Source organism: Pseudophryne corroboree, chromosome 1 (assembly GCF_028390025.1).
Source record: "Pseudophryne corroboree isolate aPseCor3 chromosome 1, aPseCor3.hap2, whole genome shotgun sequence".
Lineage (NCBI taxonomy): Eukaryota > Metazoa > Chordata > Amphibia > Anura > Myobatrachidae > Pseudophryne > Pseudophryne corroboree.
This window is the reverse complement of record NC_086444.1, coordinates 430,008,339-430,031,553: the sequence shown is the minus strand read 5'-3', so window position 1 is coordinate 430,031,553 and position 23,215 is coordinate 430,008,339. Positions and strand designations below refer to the sequence as shown.

The 23,215-nt window shown below is 40.4% G+C and overlaps 1 protein-coding gene across 1 annotated transcript; it reads right to left on the bottom strand.

The window, feature by feature from the left end:
• Positions 1-1,191: 1,191 nt before the first annotated feature.
• On the bottom strand, positions 1,192-2,133 carry LOC134966238 (olfactory receptor 5V1-like). The gene has a single exon (XM_063942856.1). It carries the CDS (start codon positions 2,131-2,133, stop codon positions 1,192-1,194), a length of 942 nt encoding a protein of 313 aa, XP_063798926.1.
• Positions 2,134-23,215: the final 21,082 nt, after the last annotated feature.

Sequence of the window (23,215 nt, the reverse complement as noted above, 5' to 3'; positions counted from 1 at the left end):
CTCCAAGATTCCTAAGAAGTTTTCAATAAGAAATGGAGTTCTTCACACATGTTGATGTTAATGAATGAATCAATCAATCAATCAATCAATCAATCAATCAATCAATCATTCTTTTATTTATGTTTTTTCCCCTGTTGAACAGCCTCACAAATGTTAATTTTAATAAATATTTTTTGTATTCTTCTTCTATTGCTTTTTTCTCTTTTTGCCAGTAGGCCTCACAGAGAATTTTAGTCATTTAAATCAGTCTCGTTCCTAGTAGACCATACAGTTGCCTACCACAATCAATCAATCAATCAATAATATTTATTCTTCTTTTATTGTCTTTTGGTAAGCCTTACAGAGAACATTTAGTCATTCACATCAGTCTCTGCCCGAATGGACCATACATTTGCCAACCACATGGACACACACATACACCACGATAACGTTTAATTAATCAATCAATAAATTTGTTTTTTATACTCTGAACAAGTTCTTGATTAATGAACACATTCTTGGTTACTTTCTATATGGTCATATAGTTTATTTAACTGCCATCCTGTCTGCAAGTGCACTGTCACTCTGTTTCCCATATGTGCCATATTTGAAGGTGAACCATGTATGTGTGCCACCTACTCATGTCTCTTAGCTTCCTTAACCAGCTAGCTCAATGCAACCTTTTTGCCTGAACTAGATGAAAACAATATTGTGATCTGTGAGGTAGTCAAAATTGACTGAGAATGATTGGAAATTAACGTTATTGAAGTTAATAATGCTAGAGGAAAAAAAGGCCAAAATTATTTGATTTTAGATGTTTTTGTAAATTTTTGTAAAAATAAATAAATATCCAAAACCAAAACATGAGGGCAGTTTTGGCAAAGCCAAAAGCAAAGCACAAAGCTAATACAGATCCAAATCCAAAATATGGGGGTCAGCGCACATCTCTAATTTATAATTATTACTACGATAGCCACAAAAAACAAGTAAACATGGATATCACTAAACCATGGACTGTTAGTGTGCCTAGAGGATTGAGATTTGGAATGCCTCGTTTATGTAGAAACACGGAATGTGGAACCTGGGGGCTTGAGGTGGACTTGCAGTGATGATGCAGAAGTGTAAGTTCAGACAAACAAAAATGTCAAGTTTTTATCATTCAATATAAATTATTTGTGTTATTTCAAATTACTAGGAAGCTATTTTGCATCTTTAGCTAATTTTAGCAGGTAAATATATCACAATTAACTTTAATAGTGCTCCCTGAACTTCTTTGTTTCTAAAACTATAAATTATTGGATTTAACATAGGGGTAATAATTGCATAAAGAACAGGAACAACCCGGTCCTGGTCAAGTGAGTAAGTAGAAGTAGGGCGTATGTATGTAAAAACAATAGTACCAAAGTAAAGTATAACAACTGTCAAATGAGAGGCACAAGTGGAAAAGGCTTTCTGTCTTCCAGAAGCAGTTGTAATTTTCAAAATAGCTTTAGCAATGAAAACATAAGACATAACAGTTAACAAAAAAGACCCTATGACCACAGATCCTCCAGAAGTATATACCACAATTTCATTAATGGTAGTGTCAGCACAGGACAGTGCAAGCAGGGGTGGGATGTCACAGAAGAAGTGATTAAGAGATGTAGATTTGCAGAAGGGTAAACGGAATGTTAAAACGGTGTGAGCGAGAGAGTTCAATAGGCCAGCAGTCCAGCATGTTATTGCTAGTACTGTACATATTTTCCAGCTCATTACTTTTGTGTAGTGTAGTGGCATGCATATAGCCACATAACGATCACCTGCCATAGCAGCAAGCAGAACACATTCAACACCCCCAAAAGATATAAAGGAATATAATTGTGCCACACAACCAAAGAAGGAGATACGTTTCACATCAGATAAAAAGTCCAGTAAGAGTTTAGGAGCTGTGGACGTAGTACAGCACATATCTACAATGGCGAGATTACATATGAAGAAATACATCGGGGAGTGAAGAACTGGAGACAGAGTGACAGTGAAGACCATCAAAGAGTTTCCAAGAACTGTGATTACATAAACCACTAAGAAGAACACAAATAGGTATGGCTGACTCTGAGCATTGTCAGTCAATCCTAGAAGTGTAAATCCAGTTAGCCATGTTTTGTTGTTCTCCATGTTTCTGTGTATTTGTTCCTGAAAGGAAAATGTATACAGTGTGAAACATTGCAACAGTATACAGTATTTAAAGACCGCAGCCTTCCACTGATACATATAGTACAATTTTTTAACCACTTTATTAAATGTTTTATTAAATGCTCTTCATAATGATCTCAATTACAGGACATGTGTAAATGTCACAGTCAAACTGTTATTTTTATCATTTGTTAGTCAAATGACACAGGATGATAACTTATAGTGACACAAGATTTAAATCTTCATTGTAACTTGTCATCATCAGCCTAATTTTTTCTAATTCTATATATATATATATATATATATATATATATATATATATAGACAAAACTTGTGCATGTGACCCGAGTGCCGCTTTCAAGTTTTGTCTATATACTGCTGCTACGCAGGTTTGATTGCACCGGGCCGAGATATTTTTGCCTCTGGGAGTGCCGAGCCTCTTGTTCTATTTATATATATATATATATATATATATATATATATATAGATAAACATATCCACAGGTTCAGCACTCACAATGTTAGTAAAGCTTGACCCGGTGCCAGCACAAATAATGGCCCTCATTCTGAGTTTATCGCTCGCTAGCTTCTTTTAGCAGCCATGCAAACGCATAGTCGCTGCCCATGGGGGAGTGTATTTTCGGTTTGCAAGTGCCTGTGCAGCCGAGCTGGTACAAACACATTTTGTGCAGAACAAGACCAGCCCTGTAGTTACTTATTCTGTGCGATGATTGCAGCGACGAAGGTCCCGGAATTGACGTCAGATTCCCGCCCTGCAAACGCCTGGACACGCCTGCGTTTTTCCAAACACTCCCTGAAAATGGTCAGTTGACACCCATAAACTCCCACTTCCTGTCAATCTCCTTGCGTTCGGCTGTGTGAATGGAATCGTCGCTATAAGCAGTGCAAAACAACAATGCTCTTTGTACCCGTACGCCGTGCGTGCACATTGCGCTCCATACGCATGCATAGTTTTGCCATTTTTTTAAATGATCGCTACGCAGCGAATATCGGCAGCTAGCGATCAACTCGGAATGACCCCCAATACTCACAGATCCTCCCAGGATGCAGCACCAAACTTTATCTTGAAAACAGTGCTGGATAAAGAACTTAAACATTGATATAATAAGGTTTGTGCTGAACATTTATTTCAATATACCCTGAGTGTCGCACCCTGGGAGGATCTACTGTGTGTATATATATATATATATATATATATTTATATTAGAGATTTGTGCTTCAATGTTTTAGAAATAGGAATCTACCTGAACTCTGCGGATCAGAACCAAAATTAGTCCTGGTTCGGATTTTCCAGCTGTTCAACGTTTGGAATTTAAACCAAATTTTGGTGTCTGGATTGCAACAATTACATTATTTTAGCTGTTTTTATTAATTTTCAATAAGTCCAAAACCAAGATGTGAATTTTACATCTAAATTCCAAACTACAGTAAAACACTTGAAGGTGGCTTTGCGAAAACCAAAACCAAGGCGTGTGTATATCAGATCATGACCGTACACCCAAGAGTAGCATATATGCCGTATATTAAAAAAAAAAAAAATATATATATATATATATATATATATATATACACACACATAGTGTATATAAATTATGGATATACTGTATATCCAAAGTTTTGGTCAAGTAGACCAAATGAGGGCACTCACCAAATCGAATAGTAGAACAGAAGGTTTGTTAAGGCATCAACATCACTAAAAGTTGTCGATGTATCAACCCCTGAGGGTCATTATCAAGACAATCACTGGATGGCATCAGTACAGCATGCAGGCAGCAGGTATACTGACTATGCCTCCAGGGCTCTCTTATATAGGTGTGGGTTTAAAAAATTAATTGAATGATTAACAGGGACTGCCTACACCCACATTCATGGGTCACTTAATAACCATTACTTTGCAAGCATACAGTATGTAAATCAATAAACACACATAAATACAAATAAGATACAGTATATGTAGAATACATACTGTGATAGGATATTATGCACATTGTGCTGTAATGTACCAATAGCCCCAGACCAAATTAAAATATGTATAAATAAACAGCAAAGTATGGTGAGTGCCCTCATTTGGTCTAATTGGGCAAAACTTTGGATATTACTGTATATCAAACAGTGAACTTCTGTTACCTTAGTGGTGCACCCCTCTCATGACTTGTGGTGGATGTGAGTGCGGGTTACCCTTCATTACTATATGCTGTGTATTATATATACTGTAGCATTTCACCTAGTTTTAGTTAGGTTTTATATATCAGTTATGTATGGTGAGGTTAGACAGGTGAGGCAGAGCCTTTCCTGTCATACTAATATATACGCCAGATTTTTGACTATAAAAAGTTTATGAAAAATACAAAGAACTTATTAGACATATCTTCTTTGTAATAATTTAATCATTTTCATAGACAAAACTTGGGAGCAAAAAGTCAATGGCAGGTGAGGGACCTATCTTATCCACACATCTCCGGTCTATTCATGAAGCAGTGAAAAGTGTGTAGAAAAGGACCAGTGGAGATGTTACCCAGGTGTATATATATATATATATATATATATATATATATATGTTTATATATATATACAGGTTGAGTATCCCATATCCAAATATTCCGAAATACGGAATATTCCGAAATACGGAATTTTTTGAGTAAGACTGAGATAGTGAAACCTTTGTTTTTTGATGGCTCAATGTACACAAACTTTGTTTAATACACAAAGTTATTGAAAATATTGTATTAAATGACCTTCAGGCTGTGTGTATAAGGTGTATATGAAACATAAATTAATTGTGTGTATGTACACAAACTTTGTTTAATGCACAAAGTTATTAAAAATATTGGCTAAAATTACCTTCAGGCTGTGTGTATTAGGTGTATATGAAACATAAATGCATTATGTGCTTAGACTTGGGTCCTATCACCATGATATCTCCTTATGGCATGCAATTATTCCAAAATACGGAAAAATCCGATATCCAAAATACTGCTGGTCCCAAGCATTTTGGATAAGGGATACTCAACCTGTATATATATATATATACATGTGTGTGTGTGTGTTCTTTTCACAGCATACAGCCTTGAAAAAAGCGCCCTACGCGGTGCCGAAACATCGGCAAAGCTATGCCATTTATTTATGTGATTTTTCACTAAAACTTTCGCCATTTGTTGCATCAGTCCCCAGAGTGCCGCCTGGTTCTTTCAGCATTTGGGAGCGTGCTGTATCCTTCCTAGGAACTACAGTGACTGTATGTATATATATATATATATATATATATATGTGTGTGTGTGTGTGTGTGTGTATATATATATATACATGTGTGTGTATATACATGTGTGTGTGTGTATATATATATATATGTATATATATATATATATATACATATATATATATATATAGCAGGTGTGGACCGGCACTCCTCCTGATGGCCACTCGTGACCCTGGTGCCTCCTGATAACAATTGTGTAGAATCCCAATAAAGATGACAGCGGCACTCAGGGTTTTGTAAACATGCAAAAATTGTATTCAAACGTGAATAGACAGGCCGACGTTTCGGGGCTAACCCGCCCCTTTGTCAAGGTGTATAACAGGTATTATACACCTTGACAAAGGGGCGGGTTAGCCCCGAAACGTCGGCCTGTCTATTCACGTTTGAATACAATTTTTGCATGTTTACAAAACCCTGAGTGCCGCTGTCATCTTTATTGGGATTCTATATATATATATACATATACCGGTTGAGTATTCAAAATTACTCAATTTTTGTTCCCCTGCTGAGATAATAGTATATGTATATTATATTATATATCTAAATAATATATCTATATATACACATAATTTATAATATATATGTGATTATCTCAGTAGGGGACCCAAATATGTGGGATTTAGAATTTTGGGTAAGGGATACTCAACCTATATAAATATATAGATAGATAGATAGATAGATATAGACACACACACACACACACACACACACACACACACACACACACACACACACACACACAATGAATAATGACTCAAATGGAACCCAATATCAGTTACAAAAGTATCAGTGAGCTACAGAATACTGTGCAATCAGGTAAGACTCACTCTGAGATCATACTGTAAATACAAAATGGAGAGTGTTGCAATATTCGAAAACTTCTCAACAAACTGCATTCCTGCACCAAGACACGTCAGGACTATTGCTGTTACTGTTTAATTTTTTCATTTGTCAGTTGTTAGAAAATGTCTGCAAAGAAAAGGGACTGACCTGTAGTTCATTATAACAAAATATTATTAAGCATCTTGTTTATTGCATTCACTAAATTAATCTTTTTATCTGACGTATGCATTTCAAATTACAATTAGCTGCTTTTAAAAAATATTTTTAGTGTGTGTGTGTATAGTTATGCTATAAATGCAGTGGAATAAGAATTACTAATGGTAATAATAGATAAAAAAAATGTATTTAGCAAGATTATTATCATTAATAGCTTATATTAAAATTGCAAAATGGTTCATTCTTGCAGCAAAATAAGCGCAATGTGAGTTCTCTCACTGTTGTGGACTAACAGAGACATCTTGCACACAACTTGTTCACTGTAAAAAGGAACATAAAATACATTAAGGAGGGAATTCAATTAGCTGCAAGATTTGTGTTGTGACCTCACAATATTTTAGCAACTAAAATCATAACCCCTCATGCAAATAAGTTACAAAGGTCATCACTCACATATTGTGGACTAACTTTTGTAATGTGCAAGTTGTATGAATTATATTTATCACTGCAAACTTTGGGGTAAATTTACTAAGATGGGAGTTCTATTTAAGATTCTACTTCTCATTTATCTAGCTCCTTCTAGAAGATAATACCTGGAATCTGATTGGTTGCTATGGGCAGCATACCATCTTAAATAGAACTCCCATCTTTGTAAATTTACCCGAGTGTCTATTTAAAAGGAGGTGACTGGGAAAAGCTAATTTTAGTGACCTTTATGGGTTCACATAATGTCCTGCACTATATTCAAATATTTGTTGATTAAAATAAAAAGTTTTCATTTACCTAAGAGCCTCAGAGAAAAAATAGGGGAATTTTTTAATCTGCAGTTTTTACCACTGAGATAGTGATTGAATAGCTTTTACATGCATCTGCAAAAGTGGCAATGTTGTAAACTGAAAAATCAAAGCTTACTGAATCCACCCGGTATGTAGTCAGCATACTGACGCCGGGATCCCGACAGGGCCACCACACATAGAGGGAGAATATTACCTGTGGTAAGCATAGCTTAGTTGCACTCGCACCCCTGTTGGCATTCTACCGTTCAGGATGCCGATGTCGGGTTCCTGACATTTGGCATCCCGGGCGGTGGGATCTCATACCGATCCCATCCACCCTTATGGCATAATCTTTGTCTATTATGGATCCATTTTGTTATTTTAATTCCCAATGTCTGAGACAGACTGACTGATGATATATTATCTGACTTTATATTATGCTGGGCATACACTGTGAGATAAATTGTCTGTCGGATAGAAAGACATTTTATCTGACGAGCAGACGGCAACATTATCTACAGGTACATAATTACCTAAAAATGTTACAAGAGATCGTTCTATATTTCTGTACATATTTTGCATGATTTACATTCTTAATATGGCCCCTGTTCAACAGATTTTGTTGAAGGAAATACAAACAATTAATACATAATCTATATAATAATCATCTTCATAAATTTAACCTCTACTTATATAAAAATATCTAAAATATGTAAAAATACTGTATGTAACAGCATACAACAGACTGAGGATATATGCCTTGTGTTTCTAGTATCTATCTAAAATGTAGGTAAAATTAAAATTTTCTGATGATATATTTTCTATATAATATTTGTTGATCAGAAACAGGAGAATATTCTTTTTAGATTATGTGATGCGTATTATTTATCCATATACCTGATCATCAGGATATCTTACCTGCAGTACTATGTAATGAAGCTACACTGTAACAGTTATATATATATATATATTACAGGTAGCTAAAGCTCCCAGAGGGACACATATGATGTAGTATACCATTGTGTATAGCAAGGCTCATTAATGAAACTTATTTTAAGCAGATAATTAAATTTTCAGGTCATTCTAAGGTTATAGTACTGTAAATGCTAAAAGTAAGTTGTAATGCACATATTACATTGTACTGTAGTAACATTTCACACATACAGTGTTAACTGGGTTAAAAAGTCATAGGTCTCTGAAGTTCATTCTTTTGTAAATTATATTTGCACAGTTCTAGAGTAAGGCCAGGACAAGAACCCTAAAATGACAATTTCTAATATAGCATAAAAGGTGGAAAATTTATATTTTTATTTAAAAAATTCTAATTGTAATTTGAACTGGAGTAAGAACCCTTTGACTGTTCATTACTATAATGATGAATGCTCAAAAACACATTCCAGAGAATTTCCACTTGAGGGGTTGAGCAGTTGGAGTGTTGAGCAGTGTTCTTTCTAGATATGTGCGGCGGGCACTTACTTATATTGGATCTGGATCCTCACTTGTGCTTTGGATCTGGACAGGTTTTGCCAAAACCACCCTTTTGGGATTTGGTTTTGGATTTGTATCTGGATGATTTAAAAAAAAAAAAAAAAGCTAAAATCACAGAATTTGGGGATAATTTTGAAACTACGGTATTATTAACCTCAATAACATTCATTTCCACTAATTTCCAGTCTATTCTGAACACCTCTCACCTCACAATGTTGTTTTTAGGCCTAAAAGTTGTACCAAGGTAGCTGTATGACTAAGCTAAGCGACACAATTGTGCGGCACAAACACCTAGCCCATCTAGGAGGAGCACTGCAGTAGCAGGCAGGATGGCACTTAAAAAAACTAGTCCCCAAACAACACATCATGCAAAGAAGTAAAAGAGGTGCAATGAGGAAGCTGTATGACTAAGCTAAGTGACACAAGTGTCCGGCACAAACACCTGCCCATCTAGGAGTGGCACTGCAGTCCCACTGCACTAATGGCAGATACCGGACACACTCCTAACACCAACATAGCTGTCAAGGCCTCAGTTATCTGCTTTGAAACAGGATGACTGCTGTCATATTTCATCTTCCTCTCAAAGGACTATTGGACAGTCATTTCCTTAGTTGAAGTTGTACAAGTGGTTTTCCGACTTCCCCTCTGGGATGACGATCGACTCCCAGCAGCAACAACAGCAGTAGGAGGAAGTGGTTCTTGATCTTTCCCTATTTTATCCTCAAAATTTTTGTTCTCCATTATTTTTCTGGAGATATATAACAAAATGCAGCACAGGAGAGCGTACTTCTACACCACACAGGGCAAACCGTGTAAAAATTATTTGGATTAAATATTAATAACCCCTTTATTTGGAGTAAATAATATACAGCACAGGACAGCACCACTGAACTTATATGGCAGCACCACTGGACTAGGCTTAAATGGCAGTACCACTGTACTGGATTTATATGGCAGTATCACTGGACTTATATGTAACATAGGGGCAGATGTATTAACCTGGAGAAGGCATAAGGAAGTGATAAACCAGTGATATGTGTAAGGTGATAAAGGCACCAGCCAATCAGCTCCCATATGTAAATGAACAGTTAGGATCTCATTGGCTGGTGCCTTTATCACCTTGCACATATCACTGGTTTATCACTTCCTTATGCCTTCTCCATGTTAATACATCTGCCCCATAGTAACATAGTATTTGAGGTTAAAAAGAGGCAAAATGCCCATCGCGTTCAACCTGTTTATTGTATTAAGTTGAGTTGATTTTAATGTACCTGCTGAAGAATGTTTTATGACTAGTTAACAACTACAAATCACGTTACACCCGGATTAACAACTTCAATATTTTAAGTGTTGTAACCTTGGATATCCCTTTCAATCAGAAATTCATCCAATCCCCTTTTAAATGCATTTACAGTGTCCAACATTACCACCTTCCCTGGCAAGGAATTCCAAATCCTTATTGCCTTAACAGTGAAGAACCCTTTCCTCCGTTGTGTGCGGAATTTTCTCTCCTCCAGCCTCAGCGAGTGCCCGCTTGTCCTAAAAAGAGTTCTTTTAATAAATAATTCCTCTGATAACTCTTTGTAGTGCCCCTTTACATATTTGAAGACATTAATAATGTCTCCTCTTAGACGCCTCTTTTCCAGTGTATACATGTTCAACCTAGTAAGCCTTTCCTCTTAAGCCAGTCCCTCAAGCCCTTTAATCAATTTAGTAGCTCGCCTTTGAACCCACTCTAGTTCACCGATATCTTTTTTATACAGTGGTGCCCAAAACTGAACACAATATTCCAGGTGCAGCTGGTATGGTTTGTACAGCAGCAGAATTACATCCTCATCCCTTGTCTCAATTCCCCGTTTTATGCACGCTAACACCTTACTTGCCTTCTTTACTGTGTTTTGACATTGTATACGGTTATTAGGTTTATTATCAATGAGTACCCCAAAATCCTTTTCCAAAACTGTTACCCCTAGACTTTCTCCATTTAATATGTAGAATGCAAGTTTGTTTTTAGTCCCAAAATGCATAACCTTGCATTTTTCTATATTGAACCTCATTCTCCATTTAGACTCCCAGATTTCAAGTTTAGATAAGTCATTCTGCAGAGACTCCACATCTTTTTCTGAATTAATTACCCTACACAGTTTAGTATCATCTGCAAAGATTGAAACTGTGCTTTCCAGGCCTATTTCTAGGTCATTGATAAATATGTTGAACAGTAGTGGCCCGAGTACGGACCCCTGTGGTATTCCGCTGAAAACCGGTGTCCAGCCTGAGGACTTCCTGTTGAACACTACTCGCTGTACCCTGTTTTCCAGCCAGTTACTTATCTATGTACAAACAGTTTTTCCTAGGCCAATCTCTTTTAATTTGATGATTAATCTCCTGTGAGGCACTGTATCGAAGGCTTTTGCAAAATCTAAGTAGACCACATCCACTGCTATTCCTTGGTCAAGATTGTCGCTCACTTCCTTGTAGAAGTTAACTAAGTTAATTTGACATGATCTGTCCTTCACAAACCCGTGCTGGTTCTTGCTAATAATCTTTGTGGTCTGCAGATAATCCTGTATGCTATTCCTTAGAATTCCTTCCAATATTTTCCCACTATAGATGTCAAACTAATCGGCCTGTAGTTACCCAGATGATTTTTGGATCCCTTTTTAAATAATGGCACTACCTCCACTATACGCCAATCCTTTGGTACCAAGCCAGATCTAATCGAACTATTGAAAATCAAGTACATGGGTCTTGCTAGTTGTGAAGTCCGTCTGGGCAAGGTGATATATTAATATTTATTTTGCGTAATCTCTCCCTGACTACTTCTTCACTTAAACAAGTATCTAACCATGAAACATTACTGTCACTATTGCTATGCACTACTCCCACCATTAATTCTTCTCTGGTGAACACTGATGAAAAAAATGTACTCAGTATTTCTGCTTTTGATTCGTCATCATTTAACAATACTCCAAATTCATCTTTTAATGGGCCTATGTTCTCCTTTTATAACCTTTTACTGTTTATGTATTTAAAAAAAAATTTAGGATTGGTTTTACTCTCTAAAGCAATTAGCTTTTCGTTATCAATTTTAGCTGTTTTTATTGCATTTTTGCATCTTTAATACTGTCACGCTCGGCTGGAAATGAGGATCCGGCAACTGAGGTTTGCCTGAGGAAGCAGACACTTACGAGGGAAGAAGACGAGGTGGCTGGATGTAATTACTACTCATGGGTCAGGAGCAATGGAAGTGGAGACTACTGAGATGGAATAGTCACTGTAAATAATGAAATTCGGGTGGTAATCTGTGACTTGGAAAACTGAAGACTGTGAGCTGTGGCTTGAAAAACGAGGCTGAGGGGCACTGAAGATGAAGGACTGTGAACGGTGAGCTGTGGCTTGGATAACGAGGCTAAAGAACACTTGAAGATAATGAACTGTAGTTTGAAAGACGAGGTTGAAGTACACTGAAGATGAAGGACTGTGAACGGTGGGCTGTGGCTTGGATTACGAGGCTGAAGAACACTTGAAGATAAAGGACTGTGAATGGTGAGCTGTGGCTTGGATAACGAGGCTGAAGAACACTTGAAGATAAAGGACTGTGAACGGTGAGCTGTGGCTTGGATAACGAGGCTGAAGAGCACGGTAACTGTCGACGACCAAGATCCTTGAAGAATCAAGATTACCGAGTACGCCCCTCTCAGATGGTATCAGTTTAGGGACGGCAGGACTGCTGCAATCAGAAAGACCGAGGCAGAGCAAAGCTGGAGAGTAACCAAGGCACCGAAGTAACCTGGAAGCACAGGGCTGGAGATCCTACACCTAAGTAGTAACTTGAAGCACAGGCACTCATAACCTGAACCAGCTCCCTTTTAAGAGGAGAGATCTCCCTGGATTGGCTGAGCATGTGCAAAAGGTTCAAGGTTTGGTCTCCAACATGGCCACCCCTGTGCAGCAGACACATTTTAGTGTTTACCACCAGAACTCTCCCTGGCCTCTCCGGAAGCTGCTCCCTAGTGCCAGCAAGCCCGCTGCAGCAGCCTACGGCTACTATGAGCGGACCCGCCACAGCATCCCCTCACCGCCGCACATGGACCCGTCGTAGCAGCCCAGCACCGCCGCTGCCCACCAGACAACTGAGCGGTAACCTCCGCGGCTCCGATCATATGGTAAGGCTCCGGGACGTGACAATTACATTCCTTGTAGTACTGAAATTATTCCTCCTTTCCATTAGATTTAAATGCCTCGAAAGCACACCTCTTTTAATCGATTTCGGCCTTGACCTTCTTGTTAAGCCACATCGGTTTGAGTTTGGTACTCCTGCGCTTACTGCCCATGGGGATAAATTTGTGAATATAGCTATCCAGCAACCCTTTTAAAGCATCCCACATTTCCGAAATGTTCTTACCATGAAACAAAACTTCCCACTCATTGTCATTTAATGCACATCTCAGCATACTGAAGTTAGCCTTCCTAAAGTTAAATGTTTTTGTTGAACCCTTATAGCAATGTTTCCTGAAACTGATATCGAAAGTGATCATATAGTGATCTCTGTTACCCAAGGTCTCCCCAACTTTAGTATCCGATATGATGTCCACATTATTAGTAATTACTAGATCTAGAATAGTTGTAACCCTAGTTGGGTCCTCGACTAATTGAGACAAGTAGTGATCTTTTAACAATTTTAAGAACCTGTTGCCCCTAGCTTTAACACATGAATCGTTACTCCAATTAATATCAGGATAGTTAAAATCCCCAATCACTAGGATGTCCCCCAATCCCACAGTCCTTTCGATTTGCTGCAAGAGTTGTTCTTCCTCATGTATGCTAATATCTGGTCTTTCCCAGCCCCTCCCAACAATTTATCTACCCAGTCCGCGATGTGCCGTACCCAAGCACACGGGAGACAACAGACCATACGGCGATCACGATCCCGGTAGCAGATTGCCCTATCTGCCTTCCTGATGATAGAGTCCCCTACCACCACCATCTGCCTGGGTGCCTCTCTATCTTTCATCCCATCTGAGCCAGAGGAACCACTCCTCCGGTTGCTAGAGGGAGCTGTCTTCTCTGCCTCCATCATTTCCTCGCTATCATCCACCGAATCTTCATTCAATCGGGCAAATTTGTTCGGGTTTGATAGATCAGAGATGTCGTGCCTCCCCCTCTTTTTTTTGGCATTATCACTGGACTTATACGGCAGTACCACTGGACATATACGGCAGTATCACTGGATTTATACGGCAGTACTACTGGACATATACAGCAGTATCACTGGACAAATACGACAGTACCACTTGACTGGATTGATACGGCAGTACCACTGGATTTATACAGCAGTACCACTGGACATACACGGCAGTATTACTGGATTTATACAGCAGTACTACTGGACATAGACAGCAGTATCACTGGACAAATACGACAGTACCACTTGACTGGATTGATACGGCAGTACCACTGGATTTATACAGCAGTACCACTGGACATACACGGCAGTATCACTGGACATATACGGCAGTACCACTGGACATATATGGCAGTATCACTGTATTTATATGGCAGTACCACTGGACATATACAGCAGTATAACTAGATTTATGCAGCAGTACCAATGGACATATACGGCAGTATAACTAGATTTATGCCGCAGGTACCACTGGACATATTTGGCAGTATCACTGGACATATATGGCAGGACAACTGGACTGGATTTATATGACAGTATCACTGGATTTATACGGCAGTACCACTGGACATATACGGCAGTATCACTGGAATTATATGGCACTACCACTGGACTTATACGGCAGTACCACTTGACTTATACGGCAGTACCACTGGACTGGATTTATACGGCAGTACCACTGGACTTTGTCGAAGTCAAAAATATGACATACACACTACATGTAAACTCCAAACAGAGTGGCCTCTGTGCTTGCGCGTAATCGCCATGCGTACGCATACACGCAGCATGCACAGGATATACGGTAGCCTATGCATTTGCACAGAAAAGCCACAAAGACATATTCAACACACATTCATACAACACATAGACAAAACATGTTTAGCACCAAGCATTGTATTATAATTGTATTTATATAATAGAGTGTAACATCAGATATATATATATATATATATATATATATATATATTACTGGGACAGAACAAGTTAATAATATCATCTTTAGTCTCATATTAATCAGTGTTTTACCATCAGTAATCTGGTCATTACGAATAAACCGTTGCACACTGAGACTGCAATATATGAGTAATATAAGATATGTATGGAATAATGTGCAGAGCATGGTGTGGATACTGGTCAGTTGGAACTGGCTTCACAGCATGGCCCTGAGGGCAAACACATGTGCCTGCAACATAGGACAAAATCCCTCACACTGACCTATGAGCCATCGAGTTCTTGAGAGGTCTAGCCTCTGGACCAATGGAAGAAGATGAAACCCACTGTTGTATACACTTATTATTTTACTGTATAAAAAGAGGGACCCAGAATCAGGCAGCTCTCATACATTCTCATTGACTCTGTCTCACACACACACACACACACACACACACACACACACACACACACACACACACACACACTCTCACCCTTATCAGAAGTCTCCTACTTGATGACTGGACCAGTGAAACTTGCATATGTATATTGGCTGTAACTGATTTTTATGTAACTGCAACTGCTTCTTTTGTAACTGTAACTCTGTAACCATATTTATATACGATATTTTGTATGCATAACTTTTTATATCAAATACATAGATCTCTGAGCGTTGGACCTCAGTAATACCATGTGTGTGACTGCTTGCTTTCTCTTAAGGGACATAGTGCTGCGACGTTCAGCGCACTTTTATTGTATATGGTAATAAGATGTGCCTTGCGTCCGCAGAACATATATTAACGCTGGAATTTAAATGTTTGTTTAAAATTATGGAAATTCACAACTTATATGGCAATACCACTGGGCTGGATTTATACGGTAGTATCACTGGACATATACGGCAGTACTACTGGACTATTACGGTAGTACCACTGCATTTATACGGCAGTACCACTGGACATATATGGCAGTATCACTGGAATTATATGGCAGTACCACTGGACATATATGGCAGTATCACTGGACATATACGGCAGTACCACTGGACTGGATTTATATGGCAGTACCACTGGACATATATGGCATTATCACTGGAATTCTATGGCAGCACCACTGGACATATACGGCAGTACCACTGTATTTATACGACAGTACCACTGGACATTGTGAATGCTGATTTACTTACAAGACTAAAAGCAATACCTTAATACATTCAATACACTTAACTTCGAGCTGCTGCGGCCGCTGTATGTAATCCTTAACCTACGTACTTATTACTCAGTTAGCATACAAAGCCCCGTACCATGTACGCACTTTGCGTACACACGCCTCAACGGACGTACAAGGGCCCTCATTCCGAGTTGTTCGCTCGGTATTTTTCATCGCATCGCAGTGAAAATCCGCTTAGTACGCATGCGCAATGTTCGCACTGCGACTGCGCCAAGTAACTTTACTATGAAGAAAGTAATTTTACTCACGGCTTTTTCATCGCTCCGGCGATCGTAATGTGATTGACAGGAAATGGGTGTTACTGGGCGGAAACACGGCGTTTCAGGGGCGTGTGGCTGAAAACGCTACCGTTTCCGGAAAAAACGCAGGAGTGGCCGGGGAAACGGTGGGAGTGCCTGGGCGAACGCTGGGTGTGTTTGTGACGTCAACCAGGAACGACAAGCACTGAAATGATCGCACAGGCAGAGTAAGTCTGAAGCTACTCTGAAACTGCTAAGTAGTTAGTAATCGCAATATTGCGAATACATCGGTCGCAATTTTAAGAAGCTAAGATTCACTCCCAGTAGGCGGCGGCTTAGCGTGTGTAACTCTGCTAAATTCGCCTTGCGACCGATCAACTCGGAATGAGGGCCAAAGTACACACGGTGCATACACACACACTGACATGCCGTGAGCACTATGCAGCTACACATGTGCCTGAAATACACTTATAACCCTAGCAGGGAAAGAGACACGACACCAATTGTATTTAAGATGTTGGGATCCGACCCGCCAACATATAATTGATAAAAGGGGGTTACAACAGATATACAATCACAATAACAGAAAAGAGGCTACAATCAATGGTACATACGTTTGGTTTCACCAGCACCACACGGTCCGGTGCTCAGTCAATCAAGCAAGATGACCTTCAGAGAGAGATGAATGACCAGCTAGGCAGCTTGGCATTTATACAGTTGGTCAAAACACAATACAATAGAAACGGTAACCTCTTCATCTATAGGACAAAGGGCTGGTCATTTACAGTACAGGAGGGGTCACAGGTTGGTTTGAATAGGTGGGCGATGTCTGGTCCAGGTGTGCTTGCAGTTGGTCTCCACTGGGTTCCCGCCGAATATCAGAGTACAGTAAACACACTATAATATTAATATCCTGTTCCTGCACATAGTTATGCGCAGGAGCGTTCTATCTTTTGCAAACTGCTAACGGAATGTTGCCCTTAAAATTCCCTACAGTTGAATACCAAACACCACCTCATAACCTAATGCTGTCCCCTCATATCCTGTAAAGGTGAATCCCCTTGTTGTTGTATCTTTTAAACAAGTATAACTTGCTGGTGTGGTGAGTGTGGGCTATGTGTACATTGTGCACTATGCGGATTAAATATGAGATATGTCTTTGTGGCTTTTCCATGCAAGTACCAATGCTACCGTAATTACCCATACCACGCGCTAATACGCAGGACTGTGTGAGCGGTCATACGCAAATTACGAATATGTGCATGCACGGCAAAACAAGTACGCGCATGGAGGCCTTCTGTGTGGACTTTGTACGTAATGTGTGTACTGCAATATTTTCAGACTTCGACAGTCCACCCTTTGGCAGTCATCAATAACTGCCACTTTTAACTAATAAACTAAAAAATATTACCAATTAAATATATATACAAGCTTGGATGATCGGGAAAGAGTTGTAGGTGGGAAATGTATAGCCTATTGGGATAGTAAAAGCATGTATGTATAAATCAATGTCTGGGGGGCATGTATCATCGTGCCATATATGTTCTAAGTAAGCTTCGAGGTATTGCAAAGTATACATTAAATCCTTCTTATCCCATATTAAGGGTCTGTACTTGGGCAAACAAACACTACAGAGCTCCTTTCAGGCAAGGGCTTTTGACCCTCGCCTCTTCGGCTTCAAATACCAACAAATGGGGAGCACATTTCGTTGATGATACATGGAGGGGGAACATATGCGAAAGCTACTATATGTGGATAACACCTGTCGACTATGTGTGCCATTAACTGAGGGTTGCAGAGATGAAGATAAGACACATATATAAAAATACATTCACATAAACATTTGGTTAGGGTTAACGTCTTTTCCGGTTGGATGCTTCTGGGTAAAAATGGGGAGACAGAAAAAAATGGTGAAAGAATCAGACCATGAAATTCATTTGCAATCCTTATCATAACACTGTTTCTATAGATGGGTCATAAACCAAATCTGCTGCTGTGACAACGCCCTCGCTCCTTAGACTCATCAAATTTGTGCTGTGCTTGCGCAGCGTTAGAATTTGAACACACCTGAATATCAGACCAATAATTATGATGACTCCCAGGATACAAAGGAGAAACTTTCCCTCACTCATGATAACATTCTGTGCCCACTCTCCTGACCATGAGAACCATTTGCGTGGGTTCAACCATGAGACCCAGCCAGTCTGTTCATTACCCACAGCCGTCAAGGTAAGGTTGTGCTTCCTCCTGAACTCCCACTTCAACTGCAAGATCTCGTCCATCTTTTGATCCATGATCTCCGTGGGATTGTCAGTGCTATTCGTAATATACGTACAGCACTTCACACCATATTGAGTTGCCAGGGTAACATAATACCCACCTGTCACAGCTGTAATGTAATTGAGGACCATCCTGTGCTGAATCAGCTCCTTCTTGTAGGTTTGTAACTCCCTTCCTGTATACCTGAAGGTGTCATCATACATCTCAGTGATATTTTCTATCAAGTTCGCTAGCGCATGGATGTACCTATAATTTATAGTTCCTCTGGCAGTACGGGTGATATCTAATGTGAGAAGGAACTAAATTACGGTGGATTCGTGGATCAAGTCCGAGGCTGTGAGCTCTGCCCTATCTATGAGGTGTCTCTTTATGATGTGTTCATAGTGGGTATGAGTATAAGGAGTCTGAGCATTGCGGTGAACGTCTTTCATTTTGTCGTGGGTTATGGTCATATATGGTATATTTGGTAGTACTCTCCCAATATAACACAATCCCTCAGAGCTCGGAGTAAGCCACTTGTACGCTTTCCTCCCACATATGAAATAGGCATCATCTGGGAGAACATAGGAGACAAAATGTAACATCACCATATTGCAAATCTTCCAGGTAAAGAAACCAATCCCTAGTTCTCTCATTTGCTCAGTACAAGTATCGGGCTGGATGATATGGGCACAATACCCCTGCTATACCTTTCCAACCCACATGGTTTTGATCCCACATGTATACCGGTACTGAAAATACTTTCCACTGTTGGCTATCTTGCTTACAAGTTCAGAGTCGATAGGTATCCTATCAGCTCTGTGCGAAAAGGTCATTGTCTGGTTATTCCACCTCACTTCCCAATTTCCTGGTTTTCGGAAATTGGAAATATTAAAACACAACAGGGACCTATCTATGTTGTACTGGTGAAGCTTCAAGCTAGGGGGCCTAGATATATTGAATTTCTTGTCCACCGGTCTCCCACCCCATAATTCGAGTACCTCATCTATTGCTAAAGGGTACGGCACTAATCCTGACTTACTCTGTCCTTGAGGTACTTGTGAGCACACACAACATTCTGTCTGGTTTAAGACCTTACCCACTAATGAGTGGTAATCACTCAGCGGATGTCGGTCCATGTCGATATTAATGTTGGACTGACATCTCTGGATGCACCCATCTTCGACTATGTTCTCGCAATTTCTACAAATACAAGATTCATCAGACAATCACCCCTCACATTGCCTCCGAGCTCCATGACTACCAGAGCGCTTACTGATACCAGCCTTTACTCGAGTGATGTGCTGCTCCTGAGATCCTACAAATCCGTACTTGCCATCAGAACACATTCCAGATCCTTGCTCGACCTCTCTGGGACCCTCACCAAAATAAATTGTCCTGAGCAAAAACAGAATTACTAGAAAAACCCAAAATGCAGTCTCTTGAGGTAGATCCATTTTGTTAAGGGAAAAGAAGGAAGATAAGAAGGGGGAGAAAGAGAAAAGGGCAGTGGGAGGTGAAAAAAGAAAACTGGTACGACAACCATCTTTGATCTTGTTACTCTCCATGCTCAGGTGCCGTTTCAACAGTCCTGCATCTCAGCTTTCCCGGAACAAACACTCTTGTGATACGAGGTTCTCTTTGCCTTGCTCTTTGTCACGAGTTTTCTCCGGGTCAGCGACCTTCTTGCAGTGGGACGAGTGGACCCAAGTCTCTCTTTCGGCAACCTTTAGTGCTGTTGTGCTGGTTAACAAGACTTGATACGGTCCTTCCCACCTGTCAATGAGTCAACCTGAGCGTAAAAAAATTCGAATCATCACATAATCCCCAGGCTCAATGTCATGACAATTACTGTTCGGTATGTCAGGAATCGCCAGCTTTAGATTTCTTTGTTAATTTCTCAGCTGCTGGCTCATCCTAACCAAATATTTCAGTTATTTCGTTATTGCATTTCAAATCATCCTGGGGGTCTATCATTACATGGGGTTGTTGACCAAAAAGAATTTCAAAGGGTGCTAAGTTAAGCGGTGACCTGGGAGTGGTTCTGATGCTTTACAACACTAGTGGCAAAGCTTCTGGCCACAGCAATCCAGTTTCAGCCATCACTTTGCTCAGCATAATCTTAATAGTGCTGTTCATTCTCTCCACCTTTGCACTCGCCTGTGGCCGGTATGGAGTATGCAGCTTGCTATTAATTCCCATCAGTTTGCACATGACCTGAAAGACTTCACCTGTAACATGGGTACCCCTATCACTTTCAATCATTCTAGGGATACCATATCTGCACACAAATTCCTGCACAATTTTCTTTGCAGTGAACACGGCAGTATTTGTGGCAGCGGGGAATGCTACTACCCAGTTGGAAAACACATCAGTACATACTAACACATATTTCAAATTCCTACAGGGTGGTAACTGTATGAAGTCAATTTGTATTACCTGAAAAGGTCCGTCTGTAGGAGGGATATGGGATGGCTCCGTTGGTATTGCCTTACCAATATTCTTCCTCAAGCAAGTAAGACATGTCATTGCTTTCTTACCCGCATGAAAAGAGAATCCTGGCGAAATCCAGTAGGCTCTAACCAGCTTGCACATACCCTCCTTGCCCAGATGAGTCAGACCGTGTGCCGCTTCAGCTAGACTTGGAATATATGCTCTGGGGGCCACTGGCTTACCGTGTCCATCTGTCCAAAGTCCTGAGTACTCCTGGCCATATCCCTTCGCCTTCCAGACCACCTTTTCCTGTAGGGAAGGCAAATTTTGCATTTCAATTAACTGTTGCATGTTAACTGTTTCAAATGTCATCAGTGATGTGATGTTAGTTCTTATGGTTTTGCTTGCTGCTGATTTAGTAGCTTTGTCTGCCCGGCTGTTACCAAGTGAGATTGGGTCTTGGTTGTAGGTGTGTGCTTTACACTTGATAACAGCCACTCTGTCTGGTTCCTGTATTGCTGTCAGGAGCCTTTTGATGTGGGATGCATGCGCTACAGGTGTGCCAGCTGCCATCATGAAATTTCTGAGGCGCCACAGGGCCCCAAAATCATGCACCACTCCAAAGGCGTACCTAGAGTCCGTGTATATATTAGCTTACTTACCTTTGGCCAACTCACATGCTCTGGTCAGGGCGACCAGCTCAGTGACTTGTGCTGAGTGTGGTGGGCCAAGGGGTTCAACTTCTATGATACCTTTGTTATCTACAACTGCATATCCGGTGCAAAAGTCGTCCGATTCTGTCTGTCTGTGGCAACTACCGTCAGTGTAGAAGGTAAAGTCTACTCCTACCAGTGGGTTGTCACTGATGTCAGGTCTCGCTGTGAAAGTTTGGTTCAGGTATTCCATACAATCATGCGCATCAGTATCTGCACTAAATCCTCCTTCACCATCATTCTCATCCTCCACCCATTGTGCATGACCAGACACACTTGGCAAGTATGTTGCAGGATTTAGTGAGCTGCATCTCTTAATGCTGATGTTTACCGGGGCCATCAGTGATAATTCCCACTTTGTAAACCGAGCAGATGAGACATGTCTGGTTTGGGCGGAGTTTAGCAAGGATGACACTGCATGAGGTGTATGGATGGTCAAGTCATGTCCTAACACTATGTCCTCGCTTTTACTTACCAGCAAAGCTATCACTGCAACACTTCGCAAGCAAGTGGGGAGAGACCACGCTACGGTGTCCAACTGTGCACTGTAGTAAGCTACCGGTCTGCTGACATCACCATGTCTCTGTGTTAAGACTCCAGCCACGCATCCAGCACTTTCAGTACCGTACAATTCAAAGGGCTTCTCATAATCTGGCATACCCAATGCAGGTGCTTGTGATAAACACTGTTTTAGTCTCTCAAATGCCAGTTCGGACTCATCTGTGTGAGAGACCCATTCCGGTTTGTTCGAAGAGGCCATTTCTTGTAAAGGTAGTGCCAGTATGGAGAACCCCGGAATCTAGTTCCGACAGTACCCACACATTCCGAGGAAAGTGAGGATCTGTTGCTGAGTTTGCGGCAGAGTCATGTCGCGAATCGCCTGTATCCTATCAGCGGTCAGGTGCCTAAGTCCTTGTGTCAAGCAGTGTCCCAAGTATTTAACCCTGGTCCGGCACAACTGCAACTTATCCCTTGAAACCTTGTATCCTGTCTGGGAAAGATGAAACAGAAGCTGTTTAGTGTCTGCCAAGGACGACTCGAGTGAGTCAGAAAACAATAACAAGTCATCAACATATTGTATTAGCACTGATCCACTCTCAGGTTGAAAGGATTGTAAACAGTCATGCAAGGCCTGGGAGAAAATACTCAGGCTGTCAATGAAACCTTGGGAAAGACGGGTCCAGGTGTACTGTACTCCCCTGTACGTGAAGGCAAAGAGGTATTGGCTGTCAGGGTGAAGAGGGACAGAAAAGAAAGCATAACAGAGGTCAATGACAGTGAAGAATTTTGCGGTAGAGGGAATTTGCATAAGGATGACAGCTGGATTGGGCACTACGGGGAATTGGCTCTCAAATATTTTGTTTATCCCCCTTAGATCCTGCACTAGCCGGTAACCCCTCCCCCCACTCTTTTTCACAGGGAAGATGGGACTATTGGCTGTGCTGGACATCCTGACTAGGAAGCCCTGCTGTAGCAGCCGCTCTATGACGGGGTACACTCCTAACTCTACCTCTGGCTTCAGAGGATACTGAGGGA

Bases quoted from the DNA above. Each gene is read 5' to 3' on its own strand.
- LOC134966238 (XM_063942856.1), bottom strand. From the start codon at position 2,133: ATGGAGAACAACAAAACATGGCTAACTGGATTTACACTTCTAGGATTG.